Here is a 27,253-nt window from a genome sequence, read left to right on the forward strand (position 1 = left end):
ATGACATGGTGTGTAATTTTGGAATTGTCTATTAGTAGGTTGCAATGTAATTTTGTATTGGTATACATGACGTATAATTATTTGTTGTATTACATGTAGATGAATGAGCCACCTGTGTTTTCCACGCAAGATCTTGAAGGATCATCAGAACCTGTTGAAGTGGAACAAGAACCCATCTATCTCAGATTGTTTGAGAAGACCAAAAAGTAAGTCGAACTTCTTGTGTCATACCACCTAACCTGTAGTTTGTTGTAATTTAACTGCATTATCAGACTATATTTACGTGAGTTACTTTAAATTTGGTTTCAAGGATCAACGAAATCTGTGAATCTTCTTGGATGCAACTTATTTTCCTTATTTGTTCTTCGTGAAAAGAAATTGTTTTCCTGTATTTAAGCTGCAGCAAGCCATCTGCTTTATTTTGAAAATGTATTCCTGTTTCCAGACTGCATTAAGTTTACAGTCCTTTGAATGTGGTCTCATGGATGTAGGAATTAACAGTTTAATTTGATTTATATGGAGTCCTCTGTCGAATGAAAGTGTTGCATCTTTAGGATATAGAAGAATATATAGCTTTTCAGAAAGTTGGATACTGAGTACTATAGGGGAATAGGATGGTGCCGAAACATATTTCTGGAAGTTAGTGACTAATGATAGAAGTGTAACATCTGCTGAAACTTATTGGTTTGCAGTTGACTAGTATACAGTTCAGGCAAGGACTTATGCAAACAAGTTGGCTTAATGCCAGATAAAAGAAGTTCTAAGTGCTAACCTGAGCAAAAGCAGTCCGAATAGACAATCTGATATAAGTGCTAACCTGAGCAAAAGCAGTCCGAATAGACAATCTGATATAAGTGATAACCTAAGCAAAAGCAGTCCCTTCTTATTTAGTTTTTTGTATTCTAAAGATAACTTTGCTGTGAAGAGAAGGAAATTCACTGAAGCTTCGTTTACTGAGTCCGTGATATGTTTGCATTAATTGCGTAGCTGGTCTGCTGGTGTTTATGGTTAAGGGTCGTTCTTGTTATGATTTCCTTCTCTTGAGTCGTTCTAGCATACATCTTACTTTATCAAGGGCAGACTTCCATTTGAACTAATTTAGTACAAAATAATTTAACATCCTCTGCATCTTCTTCAAATTTGATCATGAATTCCTTCCATTGGTACTCACCACCGCCACTAACAACTTTACCCAACAAATCAAAGCCTTTATAACTGACAGAATGTAGGCATCCTTCAAACATACAAAAAGCAAAATGTTACTTCAGAATTCACAGGGTACAAAAATAGCATGCCATAATAATAATGTGTGCATAAGGAAAGATTATGGATTATGTAAGAACTTCCCTCACTACAACAAAATGCGCGTTTTAAGGACGCTTTTTAAGGCTTTTGTCGACGCCGAAAGGCGTCGAGAAATTTGTGCTCGACGCATTCTGCATGTTACACAAGAATATCTAAAAGTTCTGAATTTATATGAATATTTTTTATGGTTGTCATGCAGGGAAGTATAATTTACCCGAGAAGGTTGGTGGTGCTAATGTAGTTGAAGCATTGAGCTTTCAGTGCTCTATTTTATATAGACATTGGAGATTCAGGCTCAAGGAAGCACATTATAGAGGCAAGACAAAGGCACAGGCAAGAGCCAATAAACCTTCGACTGTTGATAAGGAAGCATGGGTCTGGTTTGTTGATGAGTACTGGGGTAGTCCTAAACAAGAGGTTTATTTCTTTTCCATGTGTTTAATTTACTTATTAATTTGTAATCGTACTATATTATTTTACTAAGATTTGTTTTTTGAATTTCTTACATATGCCACTTGTAGCGTATTAGCAAAATTAATACAGAGAACAAGCTAAGGCTAACGGAAACACCAGCCAATGGTTCAAGGTCTACAGCAAGAATATGCTATGACATGGTGTGTAATTTTGGAATTGTCTATTAGTAGGTTGCAATGTAATTTTGTATTGGTATACATGACGTATAATTATTTGTTGTATTACATGTAGATGAATGAGCCACCTGTGTTTTCCACGCAAGATCTTGAAGGATCATCAGAACCTGTTGAAGTGGAACAAGAACCCATCTATCTCAGATTGTTTGAGAAGACCAAAAAGTAAGTCGAACTTCTTGTGTCATACCACCTAACCTGTAGTTTGTTGTAATTTAACTGCATTATCAGACTATATTTACGTGAGTTACTTTAAATTTGGTTTCAAGGATCAACGAAATCTGTGAATCTTCTTGGATGCAACTTATTTTCCTTATTTGTTCTTAGTGAAAAGAAATTGTTTTCCTGTATTTAAGCTGCAACAAGCCATCTGCTTTATTTTGAAAATGTATTCCTGTTTCCAGACTGCATTAAGTTTACAGTCCTTTGAATGTGGTCTCATGGATGTAGGAATTAACAATTTAATTTGATTTATATGGAGTCCTCTGTCTAATGAAAGTGTTGCATCTTTAGGATATAGAAGAATATATAGCTTTTCAGAAAGTTGGATACTGAGTACTATAGGGGAATAGGATGGTGCCTAAACATATTTCTGGAAGTTAGTGACTAATGATAGAAGTGTAACATCTGCTGAAACTTATTGGTTTGCAGTTGACTAGTATACAGTTCAGGCAAGGACTTATGCAAACAAGTTGGATTAATGCCAGATAAAAGAAGTTCTAAGTGCTAACCTGAGCAAAAGCAGTCCGAATAGACAATCTGATATAAGTGCTAACCTGAGCAAAAGCAGTCCGAATAGACAATCTGATATAAGTGATAACCTAAGCAAAAGCAGTCCCTTCTTATTTAGTTTTTTGTATTCTAAAGATAACTTTGCTGTGAAGAGAAGGAAATTCACTGAAGCTTCGTTTACTGAGTCCGTGATATGTTTGCATTAATTGCGTAGCTGGTCTGCTGGTGTTTATGGTTAAGGGTCGTTCTTGTTATGATTTCCTTCTCTTGAGTCGTTCTAGCATACATCTTACTTTATCAAGGGCAGACTTCCATTTGAACTAATTTAGTACAAAATAATTTAACATCCTCTGCATCTTCTTCAAATTTGATCATGAATTCCTTCCATTGGTACTCACCACCGCCACTAACAACTTTACCCAACAAATCAAAGCCTTTATAACTGACAGAATGTAGGCATCCTTCAAACATACAAAAAGCAAAATGTTACTTCAGAATTCACAGGGTACAAAAATAGCATGCCATAATAATAATGTGTGCATAAGGAAAGATTATGGATTATGTAAGAACTTCCCTCACTACAACAAAATGCGCGTTTTAAGGACGCTTTTTTAGGCTTTTGTCGATGCCGAAAGGCGTCGAGAAATTTGTGCTCGACGCATTCTGCATGTTACACAAGAATATCTAAAAGTTCTGAATTTATATGAATATTTTTTATGGTTGTCATGCAGGGAAGTATAATTTACCCGAGAAGGTTGGTGGTGCTAATGTAGTTGAAGCATTGAGCTTTCAGTGCTCTATTTTATATAGACATTGGAGATTCAGGCTCAAGGAAGCACATTATAGAGGCAAGACAAAGGCACAGGCAAGAGCCAATAAACCTTCGACTGTTGATAAGGAAGCATGGGTCTGGTTTGTTGATGAGTACTGGGGTAGTCCTAAACAAGAGGTTTATTTCTTTTCCATGTGTTTAATTTACTTATTAATTTGTAATCGTACTATATTATTTTACTAAGATTTGTTTTTTGAATTTCTTACATATGCCACTTGTAGCGTATTAGCAAAATTAATACAGAGAACAAGCTAAGGCTAACGGAAACACCAGCCAATGGTTCAAGGTGTACAACAAGAATATGCTATGACATGGTGTGTAATTTTGGAATTGTCTATTAGTAGGTTGCAATGTAATTTTGTATTGGTATACATGACGTATAATTATTTATTGTATTACATGTAGATGAATGAGCCACCTGTGTTTTCCACGCAAGATCTTGAAGGATCATCAGAACCTGTTGAAGTGGAACAAGAACCCATCTATCTCAGATTGTTTGAGAAGACCAAAAAGTAAGTCGAACTTCTTGTGTCATACCATTTAACCTGTAGTTTGTTGTAATTTAACTGCATTATCAGACTATATTTACGTGAGTTACTTTAAATTTGGTTTCAAGGATCAACGAAATCTGTGAATCTTCTTGGATGCAACTTATTTTCCTTATTTGTTCTTCGTGAAAAGAAATTGTTTTCCTGTATTTAAGCTGCAACAAGCCATCTGCTTTATTTTGAAAATGTATTCCTGTTTCCAGACTGCATTAAGTTTACAGTCCTTTGAATGTGGTCTCATGGATGTAGGAATTAACAATTTAATTTGATTTATATGGAGTCCTCTGTCTAATGAAAGTGTTGCATCTTTAGGATATAGAAGAATATATAGCTTTTCAGAAAGTTGGATACTGAGTACTATAGGGGAATAGGATGGTGCCTAAACATATTTCTGGAAGTTAGTGACTAATGATAGAAGTGTAACATCTGCTGAAACTTATTGGTTTGCAGTTGACTAGTATACAGTTCAGGCAAGGACTTATGCAAACAAGTTGGATTAATGCCAGATAAAAGAAGTTCTAAGTGCTAACCTGAGCAAAAGCAGTCCGAATAGACAATCTGATATAAGTGCTAACCTGAGCAAAAGCAGTCCGAATAGACAATCTGATATAAGTGATAACCTAAGCAAAAGTAGTCCCTTCTTATTTAGTTTTTTGTATTCTAAAGATAACTTTGCTGTGAAGAGAAGGAAACTCACTGAAGCTTCGTTTACTGAGTCCGTGATATGTTTGCATTAATTGCCTAGCTGGTCTGCTGGTGTTTATGGTTAAGGGTCGTTCTTGTTATGATTTCCTTCTCTTGAGTCGTTCTAGCATACATCTTACTTTATCAAGGGCAGACTTCCATTTGAACTAATTTAGTACAAAATAATTTAACATCCTCTGCATCTTCTTCAAATTTGATCATGAATTCCTTCCATTGGTACTCACCACCGCCACTAACAACTTTACCCAACAAATCAAAGCCTTTATAACTGACAGAATGTAGGCATCCTTCAAACATACAAAAAGCAAAATGTTACTTCAGAATTCACAGGGTACAAAAATAGCATGCCATAATAATAATGTGTGCATAAGGAAAGATTATGGATTATGTAAGAACTTCCCTCACTACAACAAAACGCGCGTTTTAAGGACGCTTTTTTAGGCTTTTGTCGACGCCGAAAGGCGTCGAGAAATTTGTGCTTGACGCATTCCCAAAGCGTCGAGAAAATGTGAGTCGAGAATGTTCTCGACGCTTTTTTGCGTCGGCAATCTAGACGCTTTTTGTTGTCCACATTTCTTGTTTGGCGTCGAGAATCTCGACGCTTTTAGGCGTCCAGAAATTTGTTTTTGGCGTCGAGAACATCTATTTTCCCGCCTTGTGAAACATTTACTATTTAGTGTTCTCGACGCTTAAAGGCGTCTAAAAACTTTTGTTGGCAGGAATTTAAATTCTACATGAGCCTAACATCACGACATCAAAAACCGTCCAAATTTATTTGTACTTCGCTTTTTATGCCACCAATATATTCGCTATAAATAAATTATCTTTGTTCATCATAAAATTAAAATTAAAGCAAATAAATCATGAAACTTGTATTTTGAATAATTGTTCTTCCATCGACGTAAAATGTAGAAGTACGTAGTACATTAAAATCCATAGTACATGAAAATTTTACTAATTAACCATAATATATCCATAGTACATAGATGTTACTAAAAAATTAATTGTATCTTCTAATCCGAAAGAACTAAAGCCTAGAAAAACTAGGATCTAATGGAGGTAGTAGCTTATAAGCTCAAGTATCTTGGCCTTCATTCTCATTGTTTAAATCCCTTTCCTTCTCCTTTCAAAAGCTTCGTATGTTGCTCCTTATCACGTTGGACGATCTTCAAAGAAAAAAACAAAATGAAATAAGCATGAGTCGGAAATCAAAATAATCACCAATCATAGGAAATCAACCAAAACGACAATGAAATAATAAATGCCCACTCTAATAAAAGACAAGGGTTGATTTCCTACTTATCAAATTATCAACTTTATTTTTCATACTACAGATGATAATAATAAGATTTTCTAGTATACAGAATAGGTCTTCTGATAACCACCTCTTGCACGAGTACTAGTTTTCTTCTCAAACGTCTAAATCTTCCCTAAAATGACATTAGTACGGCTAATTAGAGAGAGTGGGAGTGAAAGAGGGAGATAAACTTGGCAAAGAGATAGATAGCTTTTACCTTGTGTGAAATATAGTGATCATACATAGTCAGAAGACCCAGTCTATAGACTGGCTCTGTTGCATACACTGGTGCGGAGAGCCCAAATTGCTTCATTGCATATGGAAAAGCACCAAGAAGATGCAATGCATTAGGATATGATAGGAAAACAACATCGACAGTAGAAGCCACCCTGCATTACACATGATAGCGATGAATTTGTTGTTTGAATGTTAACCAAGATCATGGATAAAAAAAATTATTTGTTAAGTTCTGAATCTCTACCGACCAGCTTCTTCTTCTCTCCTTACCCTATAATCCTACACCCGGAAAAGGAGGGAAAAAAGTATGTCTTGCAAAAGAGATAAACACAGAAAAAGGAAAACATGAGAAAACAAAGAAACAAAAGCATCCATAATGACATGATTCATTTATTTCCCATAAGCCATAACGATTTCATAAAAATCATGAAGACCAAAAGGAAGTAGAATTTTGCATCTTCTACTGTGATAGTGTGATACAGCGATAAATTTATTTTATCAGCAATTGTCACATACTTACATTAACTTTGATAAACAGATACTTGAATGAAAGGAAACTGCAGAAACAACAGATACTCTAAACTGTCTAAAGTCTAAACTAGGAAACTGGCTAAACCTTGAGGCTAGCAGCTGCTGTTTTCCAAGATAATTCCTCTCCAAATTTTCCCAATTCGAAGAAAAATAAATTTCCAGCACTCAAAGCATTACGCAAGCATACATCCACAAGAACCGTCCTCCACCACCAAATTAAACACCCTGAAAAACTGACACCCTACGGCCTACACTAAACATCTTAACCACTAAATTGATATGCTTAAGTAGTTAGAACTGAAGCTTTCTGTTAACAGGAGAAAAAAAAAATCAATGCAGAGATGGAACTTACTAAAATATAGACTCTTTAACCTTATTTTGTAATGGTTGTTTGTTTTCTGCATTAGTTCACTCATCAAAATTGCTCTGGGTTGGCTGCAACAAACCTTTACATCACCTAGATGATAAAAAGTTAGAATTAATTGGTGCGAAGTCATCATCTTAAAATCTGGATTTATTCCCAAGTGTATCTGGGAATGAACAAGCATGATAAGTTAACAAGCATAATCGCAGGCCTCGAAAGCTAGCTGAATTAAACCCAGATTCATCGCAAAGAGTATTAGGTAAAATGAACAGGCATGGGAAGGTATCAAGCATAATTTATTATGCCTGGGAAGCTAGAGGAATTAAAGATTACGTATCGAATAATCATATGATATCTGGAGCATAAAAGTAATTATTGAGATCAGTTAGGAAGAGAGATATGAACGTACCCTAGGGCATTCAAGCGACTTGACACCTGTCCACAACTCCACTCAAGCATACCAGCAATCGAGATTCAGATTTAAGTAAAAAATACCAAAAGGTTGAGCGCTATACCTTAAATTTAGCAAACTTTCATAGTATGTAAAGTATTATGTTTAAGTATGCAGATTGTAATAATTTCTTATCTCCCCTTTTATAAAGATCTTCGGTTGCTCAAGAAAGAGATTTAGACAACTAGTTTAATACTTTTGGGCTATGGCTCACAGAGATGAGAAAATTGCATTCCTTGAAAAGAGCTAATATGCAGATTGTCATGTTTTATAAATTGGCATAGAATATTGGGGGGGGGGGGATTCTTCTGAGAGGTGTAGGTATTAACACAAACCAACTTATCCAGAATAGTCAATTTCTACCCCCCCAAACTCTATGATTTCTACTGTAATTCTACAACTTCAAAGTTAGCAATGCACCTAGATTTAAACAGATCAATAATCATACCTGTCTAAATCAGAACAGTTGCAGAAATGTTCCTGAAATTTAATTGATTTCCTGTCTACAAAAGATTAATGCTTATTTTGTGAATTTATAAACTTGAAGATGTTGCTTACTTGTAAGCAATACAAGTTTTGGCCAAACTCTTGTTTTCCTAATGCTGCTCATTATTAAAAAGATTATCCCTTATGCCCCAAAAGATGTTACCCAGGCAAAACTGCAAAAGCAATAGGTTCAGTCACATCTAATTGTGTGTGGGTACTTGGAAGCCAACACTGATCTCAGTATTGGCCTTAGGGTAAGTACAAAAGAAAGAAGTAGGTTCAGTGCCTTCATCAGCCTTGTTTTCGTGCTTGTTTAATACATTTCTCAATAAGTAATTAGCCATAAAAATACAGAATAAGCTAGTGTATGATAACAAAATAAGAGGAGTATTACATATGATTAAGATGAGTCTAATATCTGAATTTGACGCCTACCCAAAAGCACCAGGCTATACTTCATTCTTAATTTTGAACTCTCTGGAAATAAAAGTTACAAGTAGATTAAGGAGGCATTCCGGTTTACTTTTTAACAAATTAATTTTGAACTCTCCCCAATTTTTTTTTTTAAATGAACATGAAGAGTACCAGAATCAAAATTAAATAGTCAATACAAAATTGCAAACGAGAATTAAAACTTTAGAGATAATTAACTGATAAAAATAATGACCATATTTTCAGCATCCATACCTTTATTATCTACAAAGCAACCCATCCAGCCATAACAACACAGACTCATGCTCTTAACAAGGTTTACCAGATAGCAAACAACATTGCAAATAGAATTAAAAAATTAGAGCAAATCACAAAACAAATTAAGCTCATGGAAGTACTTAGAAAACTAAGACTTCTATCGTTTAACCTACAAGTCGAAAATTTAAACGTAGAAGATCCACAGGCCCTAAATTAAACAATTAACCAAGAATTACACAAAAATCAATCAATAAAGAGAAAATCAGTGAAATCGAAGAGATTGGTGTTGACTTGAGCGAGACCAGTAGAGTTAGGCAACTTAAGGGTTTAAATCAATGGCTTGATTCATTAACTTGGTAGAACACATCAAGGGATTAACAACCAGAGCAGTATTAGGAAACATCATATAACATACTACATACCGCTATACTATCCCTTGTAGGATAGTCAATGCTTAGACATTGAGCCCAGGTAGTATGCCGACAACAACCTGTTGTATTTAAGGTATAAGGCTGTTCGGGATACCCTTAGGATCTTCACCAAGTCTCCTACTTTCATGAGCACCAACAGGGTTGAATTACCTAAGAAAAAATGAAAATTTATGCTCTATTAGTCGTCTGCACTTGATATATCTGCACCTGATATATGGATCTGCACTTCATATATCTCAAGGAAATTTCTTCAAGGAACAACTACAAATGCAATATACTCAACCTAGTTCTAAGGCAAAGACAAGGAAACAATCTCCTCTTCTGAAAAAACATGGGGAGGCTAATGAGATACTCATGTAGATAATTCGATAGTCTAAACTGGTATGGTATAACTGTATAAGATATATTTCATAATTAAACAACAATCTCTGGTTTTAATCACTATTAAAGAACAATAACCATGATGTTCAACTCAAGAAGTTCACAATCTCAAGTTATACTTCTAGAACCAGATCAGATTGCAAGCCTACATAAAATTAACCAAATTAATCGACATTTCCATAATTCTATAAATGGTAGAACTGCAGTATATTCCATGGTATCAATAAAACTAGAATTGAAAATAACAATTTGTAGAGTACGTAGCTTGAAATTGCGAGAAAACATCGAAAGACAAGAACTTAACTCAATAATAATCGAAACAACCACTAAACCTAACATGAGAAGAGGGAGAAACAAAAATACCCTGGATCTCAATTGACACAAAGAGCTTTGCAGCGGTGTCGGCGGTCTGCACATCCTATAGAAATCCAAATAACGTCTTAGAAAAATTAATTAACACAAATCAAATTACTAGTCCTATATTACCCTAAATTCAATCAAACAACAAACTAAACTTAAAATACAAATTAGAGAAATTAATATCAGTAAAACATATTGACGAAAAACATATGAAAAGTGTAGAAACCCTTAAATGTACCAAAATCAATCACAACAGTAATCGAATATGAAGTCAAGAGAACTAATCTGACAAAGAACTAGAGAGAGATAAAATAGACGATTATGAAACAAATGTAAACGGCGGAGTTCAATTCACATACCAGAACATAATGAATACCTCAAAGTCTTTGAATTATGTTTGAAATTTATCGTATTTCTTAAAATTGAGGCATAATCTTCTAGAGTGGGAGTAGATCTAGAAATTTCTTGATGAGAAGGGAGAGAGTTTGTAGGAGTTAGGGTTGTGAGTAGAGGAGAGCAGAAGACTGTTAAGAGAGAGAAAGATTCTTGGGGCGGGTTTTTTTCCCAAAATGTGAACACCGACCCTGTCAAGTGAGGCCACGTGCAAAGCAGGTGACGTTTCGACGTAGAAAACTGACTAGATTTTAAGTAGACAGCGAACGACGTTGAGAAAGAGCGGACAATATAATCTTAGCCTAACGCTGTACCCTGGGCGTCGAGCGCAAAGCGTCTAAAAAACATGCATTTTATAGTAGTGCCTCGTAGAAATTACATCGAAAGATGTGTTATCTGCAATTACAGCCAAATAATAAACAAGACTCTGCAAAGTAACATGCAAAATCATCCTTTACGCCTCAATCCTTATATATTTTACCAAACATAATGATAACTAATTGGCAGATTATAGTATCTGGAATACATATTACGTTACCACCTCAAAACCCCTGTAAGGGAATTGTTTCTAACAAATATTTACAAACGACGCCAGACAGACTTGAAATTCAGATTAATGTATTGGTGCTGTTTTCGTGATGCTATGTTTTGCTGGGCTAAATGTTTTGCACGATCTCCATGCCTGGTTGCAATGATTTGATGCATTAAATTATATACGTGAGCTAATGTCCATTAAGTGATATATTACGTTGTTTGTTTTGTAAAGTATTATCTTATAGTTCTAATAAATTGCAAATTTCATTTTCTAGGCATAAGAAAAAGGATGGAGGTTCTGGTTGGGAGCCAATTGCTGAAAAAATTTATGAAGAACTCAAAAAACTTCATGAAACTCAGATTGAGGAGCATGGTAAGGATACACTCAGTGTCAAAGATGCTTACATTAAGGTTTTAAAACCTAAATCAGGGTATTTAAAAGGACTTGGTCCTGGAGCTCGACCACCTAAAAAAGGTAGAAATGGAGAGAACAATGAACGAGTGGAGCTCTCTACCCAAGTTGACACACTTACTGCATCAAATGAGGAGTTGAGAGTATCAAATGAGCAGCTTAAAGCATCTAATGAGGAGTTCAAAGCTTCCAATGAGGAGCTTAAAGTAGAATTTGCTAGAATGAACAAAGAAGCTATTGAACGTGAACAGAAACTGAGAGAAGATATGCTGAAAATGTTCGAGGACATGAGGTAAATTTTTGTTGCATTCTTTGTCGTTTAGGCCATTGACTAGAAAAAACGCTTATGCTTCCAAGACTTTCTTTTTCTTATTTTCACTTTGATCAATTTTTACCCCGCAAATGCTTGTGATATGATAGCAAGAATGACATAAAAGCTGGACAAGTACCCTTTCACCTGAATCCTCATTGGTTTTCCTATAACTTTTACTCCCTACATCTTCCATGGATATATTCATTAGTAAGGTTACCAAATACACTTTTTATATTGCATTTTGATGATGAAACTACTGCTGGGATAGTTCAGTTTCTGTGGGATTCAACCTGAGGCTATGAGCCTATGACATAATTGAATATGCTACTGCTGGGACTTTAGTCCAGAATTGTGTGACGAAGTATGAAAGTCATCTTCCATTGATCTTGATTTTTGGTTTGCATTACCTTGTCCAGCTTATTTTTATTTTTAACATATAAGGGACAAAAATTGAAGTTGCACTAGAGTAAGTTACAGACCATATTCAAACGATTTTCTAAGTATCAGGGCTAACAGTGCTACACCTGGCCAAATCATCAGCATAAAGTGTTGACAAAAATCCTGCAATAGCTCTTAGGTTCGCTTGTTCCTTCCTGCAAGCTGTCATCTCGTCTTCCATGATGTTCTCCATCTCTGTATTCCAGCTGTACCTGCATAAAAAAAGTCCCAGTTTTTCCTTCTATCCATTTCCAATCCACTTTCACAGGGTTGCTTCTTTTACTTTTAACTTGTTCTGAGTAAAACTCCTCCCACTGTACTTTAGTACTGGCAAAAAGTTTGTTATCTCCTTCATTGTGGGTGGCCATTTATCCGCCTTCCTTCAGCCCTTTATCGAAGTCCTATCATCCCAAACGAGCATCAAAAATCTCACCTCTTCCATTGCTTTCTTCTTAAGGAGCTCGCCTAAAGTCATATATCCACTAGGTCTTGGCCTCTTAGTATCCCTTGTTAGGTAATATCAGTTTAAATTGACCACCATGCTATGTAAATTAAATGCTTAGAATCTGTAACAGCATCAGTTTAATATGGTGAAAACTAAAAAGATATGCTCAGTAAATTTAAAGGAACTAAGTTATATTTTTAAAAAATTACAAAGATTTTCATTAGCACAAATTGATTACAGAGTATAAAGTTTTACAGGTGAACATTAAATAGAAATTAATTAAAAAGGAAAAAAGAGGTAACTCGTTTAATTTTATTCTCCTTGCAAAAATTTAATCTTATATAAAATAAAATAGAAAATACAATCTTAAGCCTCCTCAACGCATAATTTTTAATTCTTTGTTTGCATACTGAAGTTCATATGTGTGCTCTATCCGATCTCAAACATTTGTAAATTTTACGTCCAATTAAATAACTGGATACATCATTTGTGATCAACTAATCGAAGTAATAAGTAAAACTAAAAATTTACTGATCTGACATCGCTTCTTGATGTTGCTGAGTCATGAGCTCTGCACCTGCACCAGCTGTCGGTTGTGCCTTCTTCTGCAGTGCATCAGCGCTTATATCTGCCTCGCCTCCTGCACGCGCCTCAGCAGCACCTCCTGCAAGCGCCTCTGCAGCGGTTGGCCCTGTCTACAGCACATCATCAAATCTCTGCAGCGCCTGCAGTCTGACCCCCATGTTGCTGCTGTCTGTCAGCTACGTGCCTCTGCTGCACTGCATCAGGCCTCTGCTGCCTATGCTCATGTTGTTGTACAGCCTCTATACTAGCTTTCTCATCCCATTCAGCGCTCTCTGCAGGGCCTCCCTTTTCTAGTACGTAGGCACATTATTTGCTTGAAACTTGAATTTTTGCATAGCGTCTAATCCAAACACACAAAATGGAACATGGTCTGTTGAAACCAGTTCTTTAAAGCTTCAGCTGCTTTGGTCAAACATGCTAATTTGATAGGAAGAACAGACCATTCCAGTCTATTTTGCTTCATGAATCAATAAGTTGGATCAGCTATCATTTTGATTCTTTCAACAATGCTTGGAAGTCACACATGTCTTTAAAATCACCATATTACATATCTATTTAGCATGAATCGAAACTGATTTAGCACTTACCATGCCCCGCATCTGTAAGATCAATACCAACTTTAAAAAAAGCGTACTCGGCAGTGCAGTCTGTTTCCCCTGCTGATAATCCGGTGGCCCAACCTGAGTTACTAACACTCTAATGATAATGAGTATAGTATTTTGGTTTGATTCTTGATGGTTTTCTTTTTAATTCTAAGAACAAGTTTTAGGTGTGTCATATTAGTTAGTTTGGAGTAATTAGCTAGATAAAGATTGAATAATTAGTTTGGAGTGATTCATGATGGTTTTCTTTAGTTCTAAGAGCAAGGTTTTTGGTAAATACTAAGATTGTATTAGATAAAGATTCCATAGTTTTTTTTTATAGTATAAAGATTTCATAATTAGTTTGGAGTGATTCATGATTATAATTATGTAAATGTATAAAACTGTAATGTATGATTGATTCGAAAATTATGCAGTATTTTGATGTTCCTATAAAATCAGATATTTTATTGATTGGCGAAAGCACAAACGTTTAATATGCAAGGAAACAGATAGTGAAGTAGGTGTTGACTTTGGGTAAAGATCTCCGAAAATTGTGTATTGGTGAACATGATCTGCCATAATCTCTTCGATTCTTTCATTTATTGTATTTGAGAAATAAACAGAAATTTGTGTTCATACCATCTAGATATACTTGAATCGTTAATTTGAATTTTATGCTAAAGATTAGATTCGTTATCAATTTTTTAATCACACAAGTATCTAATTTGTCGTTTTATCTTATCAGGAACAATGGATCAAGAACATCGTCCTAATTTGGGTCGAGGAGAGCTCTTTGAAATATGATCGAGCATTCGAGTTTGCCGTATATGAACTCCTTAGACTACACCTAGTGTTAATTCCAAACTTTTAGTTTTAGATATATATCCAAACTTTTAGTTTAATTCCAAACTTTTGCATACAATGTTAGAGTGAAATGTATGAATTTTTTTTTTATTTTATTTATATAAATATGTACTTTTTATTCAAAATTATTTTTTATGTCCATTTTTTTCATTAATCGTTTAGCACATATATGAACAGAGAAGAAATCATATACGGGGTATGTAGCTAGCTTATAAGACGCATGCATGGGCGAAAATTATGTGTAGCATACAAGCATTATTAATTTGACGCGTGATTTAAACTTATGTGCAACAGGTTTTGTTGCCCATAATACTATGGGCGCCAAAAATATTGTTGTACAAAATTACATTTTAAAAAATTAATGATTCATTTGGGCGACGGAATCCAAACAGTTGTCGCACCAACTGACAGTTTACAGGCAACGAAAAGGATAATTTGTTGCCCAAACATATTGACTTATGGACAACGAAAATGTGAGTCGTTGTACAAAATCACCAACATAGGGCAACGACACTTAACTTCGTTGCACATTAGTTTACAATATAGACGACAACATGCATCTCGTTGTCCAAAACAAACTTTGGGCAACGAATTTGTCTCGACGCATAAATCACACTATGTGCAACGACAAGTGACTTTGACGCCCATATGCAGCAAGGGCCTCGACCCTATTACAACGACCTTTGGGCCGAAGAAAATATTCGCCCCAAAATAAGGGCGACGAATTTCTATGTATGGGCGACGACATTTTTCGTTGCCCAAATGTTTTTCTTGTAGTGCATAGTTGTCAATACACGGTTTCAAACAGTAATATCTTCAATTATTAATCGCACAAAATTTACTTTAAAAAGTTGATATTTAGAGACAAATCTAATAAGAACTCATATGACTATGTTTTTTCTCTTTTTTCTTAAGTACTCCCTTCGTATTTAATTAAAAGATACAGTTTCACCAACACTAAATTTTACAAGGGTGAATTAAAATAAGAAAAAAGTGGGGTATTGAGTTATCATTATTTTAAGAAATTGATAGTTGGTTAATTATTTATTGTACTCCGTAGTAAAAAGAGGATTTGAGTATGTGTGGGGATCACAAAAGGGAGAGAATTATTAATATAATTAGAAGTGGGGATCATGACAAGCCAAAAATAGGAATTCTGTCTTTTAATCACTACAACAAAATGGGTAATTAACAGCGCCTAATTGACAGCGTTTATGAAAAATCGCTGATCAAATAACAACACTTTATTTTTTACCGCTATGAAATATAGCTGTTTAATAGCACTTTCAATCTAGATTAGTATAATACAGCATTTATTATTAGTGTGTTGTTGAAACGTACTCTATAACTCTTTACCCAAAGGAAAAAGAAAATTACACACACAAAAACACACAAAAAATCCAATTTACCGCCTACCTGTATGCGGTTCATTCTCATCTCACCAAAAATTTCTCCATAAACCTAAACTAATATTTTCATTCCAATTCCCCCAATCCAAAATTTTAAGATTTCCTTTCAATTCAAAATCGTCGATCAATTCCCTTCGAAATTGGCCGAGTTTATTTGTGATTTTGCTAGCGTCACCTTCGACAAACCTATACAACGACGACGAAATTCAGTTGCGCAGGATTTGGATTACTTCTTCTTCTTGTTAAATTGCTCAGAAATTTGTTGTGCATTATAAATTATAAATTGTGAATTGTGAGTATGGATTTATTTTTAATTATCAATTTAATTTGAGTTTATAGGTTTATGAATTGGGAATTTGCAATTTTGCTTGTGTGAATTACAGTTGAATTGTGATATGTAGGTTTACTTCTATTGAATTTGGTGTTTTTCCCTTATTTTATAGATATTGACAAGTTTTGTTAGATGATTTTACCTTAAGATCTAACTTGATCAAATGAATTTTTAGGTTTTAAGAGGATGCAGTCCAAGAGGGTTTTGAGGGAGCTGAGAAGATAGGAGTGTCCTACATCTCGGAATGCAGGTAAAATTAATTTATCATCAATCTTGTAAAATAGCGTTTGTATGGAACCTGTGAATTTGATTATGATTTTATTTATATCCTGTAACTATTGATTTCCAGAGATATGAGTGTCTTTGCCTCTCTTAGTGTCTTTGCCTCTCTTAATGTCATCGCATCTTCTAACCCATGGCTTTCCTAGTGTAGCTTTAATGTTATTAACCGGTGTATCAATGTCTGTGGATTTTAAGCTACCGTGTAGACATGGTTGTCATGAACTTTTTCCATGTGTCACGAAGTAGCTATCTAGTTGAATTTGGTTTTTTAGTTCCTTCTTATTATTGCAAGTCCCGAGTCTGTTTGGTCATTGCTTCCGAACATCTTGACAATGGTGAAACACAAATGGGACCAGTTGCTATCATAATATAAAATACGAACTATTGAAGTTGGTATTTTCATATTTATGCCAAGAGATAAAATTTGTAATATGTTACCTTCAAGGGGGTACACACCGTAATGCTGCCAAGAAGTCTGCCAAGCTCATGTAAAAACATTGCAATACTGTATTCCTGTTCGGAAAGGCAAATTTGTTTAGTGTCGGGGATGTTGTCTCCTGCACATATGTTTAACCAATGATTGTCGGGAGAGAGTTCTACGGTTTCTTTGAAGGAGAAACATCAGAAGATCTTGCAGGTCAGGGTAAGTGTTTATAAACCATTAAAATAAGTTTTAAGTTCTAATGGTGAACTATTATTCTCTGCTTGCGTTTCTGATTAGTGTACAATAATGGTTTTATGGTGCAAAGTTGTGATTTTAACATTGTAAACACTGTACATTACATGATCTCTTTCTTGCTTCCTCGGTGCAAGATTTCAACCAAGGTATTCATTTACAAATGATTCTAATTTGTTAAACTTGATTGCCCCATAACAATGAAGAATAAAGTGCATTGATCTTGAAAGATTGAGGGTTATGTGCAGTTTATGTGTATAGTATCTGTCACGTATGAGACACATATCTTTTCTCCTCCCCAATATGTGTATAATATATGACCTGTATCTAGTCACTGCTCAGGTTAAGCCTAAGACTTTAAATATCAGGATCATTTTGTGCTGATCCTAGCTATATAAATCCGCTTTCAAATGTCGAGTGCCTCAAGGCTCATATCAGATCTTGTCACCAATATGTAAACTGTGAGGTTTGTGGTTCCAAGCGCCCAAGGAAAAATTGCAAGTGTCACCTCTTAACTCATGGGGAGCACTTACCCACCGTACTAAAATGCAGTTTTGAGGGTTGTGACCACTCATTTACCAAGGTAAGATTTTAATAACATTTTAATCCTTGTTTATTTTGCTTTTTGGATGGTGCAGGGATATTATTAATAAAACACATTTTGACAATTTACTTATTTCAACAGAAATCAAATATGCAGTTGATGAGACGAAAAAAATCTGGTGCTTTCAACAGATCTCCTTCAAGATTCTGTAATTTTATTTCAAGAGATCTATCAAGGGTCGACCTTTTTGCCCGAGTTTGGATGATACCATATATATATATATATATATATATATATATATATATATATATATATCCTTGTCCTTGGGCGTCTAGATGTCTTTCTTTCGTGAAGATTAAAGGGCTTGATAAAGCAATAAGTTTCACGGTAACATGGACGTCTATAGTTGCTAAAACAATCGCTTTTATAGTTCTATGTAGAAATACGCTAGCTTAGTAGTACACATCATTTCCTTAAACTTGCAGTAGGTCAAACCCAAATGGAAGGTGATGCACATATGGGATAGGTTTTCCTTGACTCTGATATGGAAGAATCTGGTGCTGAGCTCGATCCATTGCATGGAGTAAAATCTATCAGAGACCTTTATGAGCTTGCTAGTGCTAATTACTCTGGAAAATTTACCGTGCATGTATGTATCATTCATTCTATGACGATTTTAATTATGATATTTCTTTACCCTGTCGTTTGATTTACAAGTTGGTTTTCTACTTGGAGAGTACAGGTTATATCCCAAATTTTTGTGGTATTATGGGGAACTGCAAATTAGTGCAGGTCTGAACTCTGAAAGGACCTATACCCAGCTTGATATGGTAATTCAGTCAAATGTTAGTTTACACCTCTCCTGTTATCTAAGGGCATGTCACTTGTAGTGAATGATTATTTTCAGAACTAGTCTCTTCATTTAGATTACTTTTGGACTACTTTGAGTTTATTTGAGAGATTATGCTACAATATTCATGATCTCTGTCTAGGCTACACGTGGGAAACTGATCATTAACTAATTTGTAGGTTCAAGATATTATTGTGTCAAAATCATGTCTGCTAACTGCAATGCCAATGTGTTGAAGGTGTGGGACTTTCTGTAGTCATATTAGAGTTTAGTTTTGGCTGGATTTAGTTGATAGTTGCTTTTTTTGTCCACGTATTCAGAAACTATTGCATTTCTTAGCTTCGCTTCCTAAATCGAAGGGAGATGAGGGTAGCTGGTCTTTGATGATGCAAAAGATTTTACTATCTTTGATTGATCTTCTGAATAACACTTTAGAAGGCCTCGAAGAAAGTATACTAATCAATTGCTCCCTCTTTTTTTTGTTTTAACTTTGTTTTGTTGTTAAATAACAGCTTCAAGGTTATGCTGCAGAAACAAGACGTATAGACTATAGAGGCTGTTACATAATTGGTTCTGCCAGGAAAAGACCCTCCATCGTCCTTCATTAAACATAGGAGAGAAGTCCCAGATATGCTAATATCATCCATTGCTTCACTTGTGCATTGTTGCTGCATCATGCTCACGAACTATTATCCTTCAGGTAGCTCTGCAATAATTGTTTTTATAAAAGAATTTAGTAGATGCATAATCATGTGTACTTATCTTTGTCGTAGACATTAAGGATGATGACTTCGAATGACTTTGTCTAAGATTTGTGGACGACTGGTAATCACCGCTTTTGAGTATCATTTTCTTTTACGATAAAGCACAGGTAAAAGTCCCTATTTGTCCATTATTGGCCATAACCAGAAGGGTATTGATGGTCAATGGGTCTTTGCCAGACACCTTACAGCCATTTACGACTGCAATACAACAAGAGTTTGTATGCCTGCTGTGAGGGGGTCGAAAAAGCACGAGGCTAATGCATGACCTCGTCCCTCGTGGGCGTGACGTCGTCAGATCAAGTGTAGTTAGATTTCCTGTGAGTTTACACCCAATCGACTAGTAATATAGGAGTCGCCATTCAGTTTTTAACGACAATGAGAAAAACTGACAAAACCCGGTTATCGTGACATAAAGGGAGTGCAATTATGTTCGACCACGACGGCCATAGGTTCCCTTGTGATCCCTGATGTGGGGATCGCTCAACGTACACCCGCAGGGCAGAGATTGAGAGTTCGGGGAACTGTAACTACCGAGAGGAGTGCTCATCAATAACTCCAGAGGCAGGTTATCCTTACTAGCTCATCATAAATAATTGAAGGGACATGCGTTAAACTATTAAACTATTCTGAATTGATTTTAGCAATATGCAACACATAACACTAAATCGATCGTGATTATCTTATTTAGATTGATTTAAGGTACCTAGCATGATAATTCAATTGTCCAAGGTATTATCTTATTAGGCGTGATAGACCAATCAAGTTAATAGTTCGACAATTTTATAAAAGGGTGATGAAAGCGATTAAATCATATGAGGGACACATTACAACGCACCCTTGAGAGGTGCGTTACGGTTCTCAGAAAACTAACCACTTGGCTTTGCTATTTCTCCTTTTATTTAACAAATCTCGGGTTTCTAAGCAGTGTTCCAGTATTTAGGCTTAATTCATCAGCTACAAGGGACAGGATGCGTTCTGTTCGACTTTTGGGTCGATTGCGATAGAACGCCGGATCAATTTCGCAGCGTGAGGCTAGGCTTAAGGCTAGAGTCAATACTCAGGTTATGGAATTGTGTCATCTGTTGTTCTTTTCACGTCGGCTTTAGGGGTCTATTTATAGGAAAAAGTGGCGTAGAAAGATAGATTTTCAGGAATATGAATACGAAACGGATTAGGAAAAGAATCCGTCCCATGTATTTTCGGCGCCCAGCACTGGGCGTCAAAGATTTCGGCGCCCAGGGCTGGGCGTTGAAAATAGGATCTGGGCAGAATTCTTTGTCAGATTGGACTCTAGAGTACGGAGTCCATTACGAGACTTAATCGGAGTTATTTGGTGCGTATCAATTTACGACGGAATGCGTCTGGGCCCTTTACGAACTCTAGGTTCGTTATGAGTTTAATTAATACGTTAACTCTTTTATCGAATTGCGATAGGAATAGAATTCCTTTTACAATTTCTATCTCTTTTAGGATTTATGTTGGAGTGCAACACCTAATTCTGACAGGTTTCTATCTTTTTATTCTTACTACTTTTAGCACTTACCTTTTACGGCAGCTACTATTTTTAGCAGGTTTCTATAAATGGAAGCTTTGGCTGAAATGAAAGGGTGATTTGAGATTCGTTATTTTATAGGAGATGCGTTGCCAAGTGGAGATTTATGTTCTCATCATCGAACCTTCCCTTTCGGGAATGGGGACAAAAGTAGATGTCTACAGTTAGCCCCCACTTTGACTGATTCTCGAGATGAGACAATGGTCAAACTACTGGACGGAGTGTGTCATACAAGCCATGGTGTATGTGACCTGTTTTGCGAGGGTCTCACGAGCCTCTGAGTGATAACATTTGACTTAAGGGTCATCACTTGAAGTGTTAACACATTCCTCACGTGTCATTGGAATCTGTTAACCAATAGTATAGAAACTCCCTCACTTTGTCATTGGAAGTATCTAAAGATGTATAGAAACTCCCTCACTTTGTCATTGGAAGTATCTACAGATGTTTTCGAAATCAAAGCTATAAAGTGTAACCAGGCCTGGCCAAGCCCAATCACGAGATAAAAATATTTTTGAAGATTCTCATTTTCAGGGTTAGCTAAACGAGAAAACCCCCTTGTTTTTATAGGACGTAAAACGAAGGAAAATCCAGCACATCGCTCTTTTTTGGAAAAACGGAAAACCAATCCTTTGATTTTTGAAAAATGGGAAACTATCCTTTGATTTTTTGGAAAAGGGAAACCATCCTTTGATTTTTGGAAAAAGATAAACCATCCTTTGATTTTTGGAAAAGGGAAACCATCTTTTGATTTTTGGAAAAATATAAACCATCTTTTGATTTTTGGAAAAAGATAAACCATCTTTTGATTCTTGGAAAAAGATAAACCATCTTTTGATTTTTGGAAAAAGATAAACCAGGAAAAGTTATCGTTGCAGCGACTAAGGGCCTGCGCGGTTAGTGGCGCAGACCCCGCCCGCTGAAGGTGGGCGAGCCAGTCTGCTGAGGATGGACGCCCCGTCCGATAGAAGTGGACGAATCTGTTTTGATGTTTTGGAAATAAGGACCTACGTGGTTTGTGACGTAGACCCCGCCGGCTGAAGATGGCGAGCCTGTTTTTGTTTTTGAAGAATTTTATTTTCTTTTCATTTTCGAAAACTGAGGACCTGCGCGGTTAGTGACGCAGACCCCGCCGGCTGAAGATGGCGAGCCTGTTTTTGTTTTTTGAAGAATTCATTTTCTTTCGAGGGATGCTCGGATTTAGTTGCAACCTGAATGTGGGTTGACAACGTGTTTAGACAGACCATTGTCTCGTGGTCATCATCTTTTATGGTTTTGGGCTAGTCTTTACGGCTCAATTTTGCCACTACCTAGGTCCTTGATTAGGGGACTATGTATAAGTATCAACAGCGACCTTTGTCTTGAGGTCGTAATCCGGTTTATCTTTTGAGATTATCCAAACACGGGACTTTGTACAGCGTAGTCTGGGAATATTGTTTTAACTTTGCATACTCTCTTTTGAAATATATTTTTTCTTTCGAGTCCCCAAGCACTCGTGCTTGACGGTCATTTCTTGTCAAAAAGGTTCCTTGGGGATACACATTTTGTAATGTCCTTAATCGTATTTGGGATCGTGCTCGTAAGTGCGAGCGATATTTGTAGTGGTGTGCTACTCTTAACGAAGCTGTGAGGTGCGACTTTCAGTAAATAAATCGGCAACTTTCGAGTCGAATGGATACGACAGGGCCCTATGGAAATCAGGGCTTCTTTTGAGCCTGGGTTCATTTTCGGCGCCCAGGCCTGGGCGTTGAAATAATTCACGCCCTAGGTTGGGCGTTGAAAATGTTGTTTGGGCTGGTCTTTTGATGACACAGTTGGCCTCTTGTTCGTTTGTTTATTTCACTTGAAAATTCTACGTATTCTCTTCTCTTTTTGTTTTTCTTTATTTTTTGGAACATAGAATTTAGAGATCACAATGAGTTGAGTGATCGTGATGATTTCTCGAGAAGCCGTAGCCGATTTGTGGACTACAGTGCTTGTCTCTTTGGGGCGATTTACTTAAAGGAACTGTTGCTCTTAAGGCGTACCGTTATTGCAATATTTGGGCGAGTCTATATGGCCCGAGGAACATGCCTTGAGGCGTAAGACTTTGATCGTATATTTTTTCTTTTGAACGTGTTCGTGAATGTTCGATACTTAGAATGTATGTGCGAACGAGCGTTCATAGAATGGCCGTTGCGTGCGGTCCATTAATCAGTTCGCTTGAATCAGTATTTTTTTTTGAGCAATGACTGATATTAAATAGTTTTCTTAGAAGCTTGATAGGGTTCAGGCCCATTCATGAAGTGGGCTCAAGCATCGTGCCCTTTTGATCGTTCAAACATTTGCTTTGAGATTTTTTTATTTTGCTACGGTCGTTTCGTAGCTTGGAGCCCCCAAGTATGCATGTTGGGATGCTTCCTTTTGGCGTACGATTTTTGTAGGTTCTTTCGAGAAAGATGCCTTGGGGTTCCGCTCGTGTAGGCGCGAGCTATCCCTTCCGTAGTAGGTAATGTTTTGCTACCTTTAATCCTTAATGTAGAAGTCGTGTGGCTTGCATTTTGAATTTGGGCGATAAGTAGTCTTTGCCTCTTTTACACATGCTCTTGGTCGTGCCTGCATTAGTGCAATATGCCTTACTCTTTTTTTTTAGACTTGTACCGTGAGATGGTTAAAGTTATGGTGCGACGTAGGCTTGTGTGGCCTAACAGCGTGTCTTAGATCATTCCTCCAGGTGTTGGGATATTATTATTGTTTTTTGTATTGGAGTACTTCATCACGCCTCGTTCAGGTGCTTGAACAAGTGTAGCACCTTCTGCGCGGGTGTGCACGGCTTATTACTTCGTTCGATGCGAGGATTCATAGATGTTTCTTTCTTCTTTTTTAATTTTTATCCTTGATTTTTTTCTTTCGCTTTTTCTTCGGAACGACATAGACTGTGTAACGGGCGCTTGTAGGACGAGCGTTATGTGCAGTAGTTTGATCGGAGTTTTGGTGACTCGCGATTTTCAGTTACCCTTGTTAGTGGGGTGACTTTATATATTCTAAGTAGTGCTTAGAATTTGGGAGGGGTTGTAGCCATTCTAAGGTTCGTTTTACACGATTAAACCTTAGGATTGTGCCCCTATGACGTGTGTATAGCATTAGCGTCGAGAATTTGCGATAAAATCGTCATTTCGAGCATTTTTAGAGTGTTTTTCTCAAGCCCCCAATTGTAGCTACGGGATTGGGTTGGTGCTATAATGCTTGGTATACGTTTTTATGCATTCATGGTGACATGGATCATGAATAGTTCGAACCAGACTCGTTTAGTGCGAGGTACGTTCGAGTAGTGATTTGCTACTTCTCTTGTAAATGTCGTATTGTGCGACATTGCCATGGTCAAGGTAGTCACATGTTGAAGTGTGCCTTGACCAAAAGCTAGGTGCCTTTCTTTACATATAATCATGTTTAGAAAATTTTTTGACTCACTTGCAACATCGAGATAAACGCATACTTAGCTTAAACCAACGGCACTTTATTATGTTCGAAGAAGTCTTTGAAAATTATTTGAAATCCGAGTCCTACTGTGTACAATCCGAGGTGTCATAGATAAGTTGACTTATAGAAGGGTTTGTACAGGATTACATGAGTGAATCAAAATACTGTTACGATTTTTGGAATGCTGTCTAAGGATTTGCTGGAAGCCAAGGTGCAGGCGTCAAGATATTACTTGTGCCCGTGTGGCACGTGCTCTAGGTTTTTAGGGCCATCTTTTCCAGAACTGTGAGGGGTCGAAAAAGCACGAGGCTAATGCATGACCTCGTCCCTCGTAGGCGTGACGTCGTCAGATCAAGTGTAGTTAGATTTCATGTGAGTTTACACCCAATCGACTAGTAATATAGGAGTTGCCATTCAGTTTTTAACGACAATGAGAAAAACTGACAAAACCCGGTTATCGTGACATAAAGGGAGTGCAATTATGTTCGACCACGACGGCCATAGGTTCCTTTGTGATCCCTGGTGTGGGGATCACTCAACGTACACCCGCAGGGCATAGATTGAGAGTTCGGGGGACTGTAACTACCGAGAGGAGTGCTCATCGATAACTCCAGAGGCAGGTTATCCTTACTAGCTCATCATAAATAATTGAAGGGACATGCGTTAAACTATTAAACTATTCTGAATTGATTTTAGCAATATGCAACACATAACACTAAATCGATCGTGATTATCTTATTTAGATTGATTTAAGGTACCTAGCATGATAATTCAATTGTCCAAAGTATTATCTTATTAGGCGTGATAGACCAATCAAGTTAATAATTCAACAATTTTATAAAAGGGTGATGAAAGCGATTAAATCATATGAGGGACACATTACAACGCACCCTTGAGAGGTGCGTTACGGTTCTCAGAAAACTAACCACTTGGCTTTGCTATTTCTCCTTTTATTTGACGAACCTCGAGTTTCTAAGCAGTGTTCCAGTATTTAGGCTTAATTCATCAGCTACAAGGGACATGATGCGTTCTGTTCGACTTTTGGGTCGATTACGACAGAACTCCGGATCAATTTCGCAGCGTGAGGCTAGGCTTAAGGCTAGAGTCAATACTCAGGTTATGGAATTGTGTCCTCTGTTGTCCTTTTCACGTCGGCTTTAGGGGTCTATTTATAGGAAAAAGTGGCGTAGAAAGATAGATTTTCAGGAATATGAATACGAAACGGATTAGGAAAAGAATCCGTCCCAGGTATTTTCGGAGCCCAGCACTGGGCGTCAAAGATTTCGGCGCCCAGGGTTGGGCGTTGAAAATAGGATCTGGGCAGAATTCTTTGTCAGATTGGACTCTAGAGTACGGATTCCATTAAGAGACTTAATCCGAGTTATTTGGTGCGTACCAATTTACGACGGAATGCGTCTGGGCCCTTTACGAACTCTAGGTTCGTTATGAGTTTAATTAATACGTTAACTCTTTTATCGAATTGCAATAGGAATAGAATTCCTTTTACAATTTCTATCTCTTTTAGGATTTATGTTGGAGTGCAACACCTAATTCTGACAGGTTTCTATCTTTTTATTCTTACTACTTTTAGCAATTACCTTTTACGGCAGCTACTATTTTTAGCAGGTTTCTATAAATGGAACCTTTGGCTGAAATGAAAGGGTGATTTGAGATTCGTTATTTTATAGGAGATGCGTTGCCAAGTGGAGATTTATGTTCTTATCATCGAACCTTCCCTTTCGGGAATGGGGACAAAAGTAGGTGTCTACACCTGCAACTTTCTGTTTTGTGCCTAAATATGTTGGATATCCTTGCAGCAGTCTTTAAGGGTTTATGCAGGTAAATCATGTTTTTTTCCCTGCTATTCTAAGTCCCATTGTAATGCTTATTTTTCTGGAGTTATTTCTTATTTCATGTTATTTTGTTTTCCAGTCAGCTTTCTTATTCATTCTCGACCGAGGTTCGTCCTTTTTGCCCGAGTCTGGAAGATATTATCTATGTTAAGAGATTGATTGTGGATAATGTGATAGGAGAACATCGATCACAAGCATTCATGAAGATGTATATTTCAAAATAATGGTCTAGTGATCAAATCAACGAAGTGACAACTCAGTGGACGGGTCATTTTCTTATTTTGTGTTTTGTGTGTAGTTTTTCCCATGGTGTACAAGAACGTGTATACTCTATGAAAAGTTTATTTGATATAATTAAGAATGATAGGACTTTTGTCGTATATTGTCGTTAATGGATTTTAAAATCTTGCATTAGAATATCTATTTTTTTAATTTCGAATTGCAAGTTTCGTTGGTTGATTAAATTATTAAAAACAAAATTAAGTCAGTAAATAGTCCCATATAAAAAGGTTAATAACAACGGTAACTAATATTCTAATATCAAAAAAATCAGGAATTTAGAGTTCCCTTACATTGAACATCTACAGCGCTTATATATTGATTGCTGCTAAATGGGGTAGCATTGACAGCGCTTATTAAAAGCGCTGTAATTCTTTTTAACAGCACCCATAATTAACAGCACTTTATAAGCGCTATTGTTCTTTAAAAAAAGCGCTATTAAAAGCTTATTTTGGTGTAGTGAATTAAACATTGTTGATTATAGGAAGTGTATCTTTCAATTAAATATGGAGTGAGTATAAGTAACAAAAGAAATATAAATTAGAGTATGAATAGTGTCAAAATCAAATTGTGTCAAATAATAAGAAATGGAAGATATAAGTAGAAATTCAGGTAAAAGTGGGCTAATTAAGGCACATAGGAATATACATAGCTTATCTGAGGACAATATAATGATGGAGCCAGGATTT

General features: G+C 36.4%; 1 protein-coding gene and 2 long non-coding RNA genes across 13 annotated transcripts; 2 read left to right on the plus strand and 1 right to left on the minus strand.

Moving 5' to 3' along the window:
- Window positions 1-1,675: 1,675 nt before the first annotated feature.
- LOC110776348 (uncharacterized) lies at window positions 1,676-14,685 on the plus strand. Its single transcript, XM_021980903.2, has 8 exons — window positions 1,676-1,722; window positions 1,827-1,919; window positions 2,011-2,117; window positions 3,416-3,633; window positions 3,738-3,830; window positions 3,922-4,028; window positions 11,200-11,628; window positions 14,447-14,685. Exons 3-8 carry the CDS (start codon window positions 2,015-2,017, stop codon window positions 14,472-14,474), a joined length of 978 nt encoding a protein of 325 aa, XP_021836595.2. The 5' UTR covers window positions 1,676-1,722; window positions 1,827-1,919; window positions 2,011-2,014; the 3' UTR covers window positions 14,475-14,685.
- On the minus strand, window positions 5,640-10,635 carry LOC110776346 (uncharacterized). Of its 2 annotated transcripts, none has more exons than XR_008923599.1 (6): window positions 10,374-10,635; window positions 10,001-10,055; window positions 9,248-9,406; window positions 7,187-7,291; window positions 6,284-6,614; window positions 5,640-5,935 (listed from the first exon to the last, which is right to left on the minus strand). It is a non-coding gene; the product is annotated as an uncharacterized lncRNA (long non-coding RNA). The 2 variants fall into 2 exon arrangements; XR_008923598.1 differs by having other exon boundaries at window positions 10,357-10,632.
- A 1,231-nt stretch (window positions 14,686-15,916) lies between the features above and the next one.
- Window positions 15,917-26,696, plus strand: LOC130464029 (uncharacterized). Of its 10 annotated transcripts, none has more exons than XR_008924323.1 (7): window positions 15,918-16,266; window positions 16,481-17,846; window positions 17,949-18,637; window positions 18,837-18,895; window positions 19,170-19,357; window positions 26,121-26,271; window positions 26,365-26,696. It is a non-coding gene; the product is annotated as an uncharacterized lncRNA (long non-coding RNA). The 10 variants fall into 10 exon arrangements; XR_008924324.1 differs by having other exon boundaries at window positions 17,949-18,456; window positions 18,550-18,637; window positions 18,837-19,357; XR_008924320.1 differs by having other exon boundaries at window positions 15,917-16,266; window positions 16,481-16,555; window positions 17,033-17,846; window positions 17,949-19,357.
- The last annotated feature ends 557 nt before the right edge of the window (window positions 26,697-27,253 follow it).

Source organism: Spinacia oleracea, chromosome 6 (assembly GCF_020520425.1).
Source record: "Spinacia oleracea cultivar Varoflay chromosome 6, BTI_SOV_V1, whole genome shotgun sequence".
NCBI classification, from domain to species: Eukaryota; Viridiplantae; Streptophyta; class Magnoliopsida; order Caryophyllales; family Amaranthaceae; genus Spinacia; species Spinacia oleracea.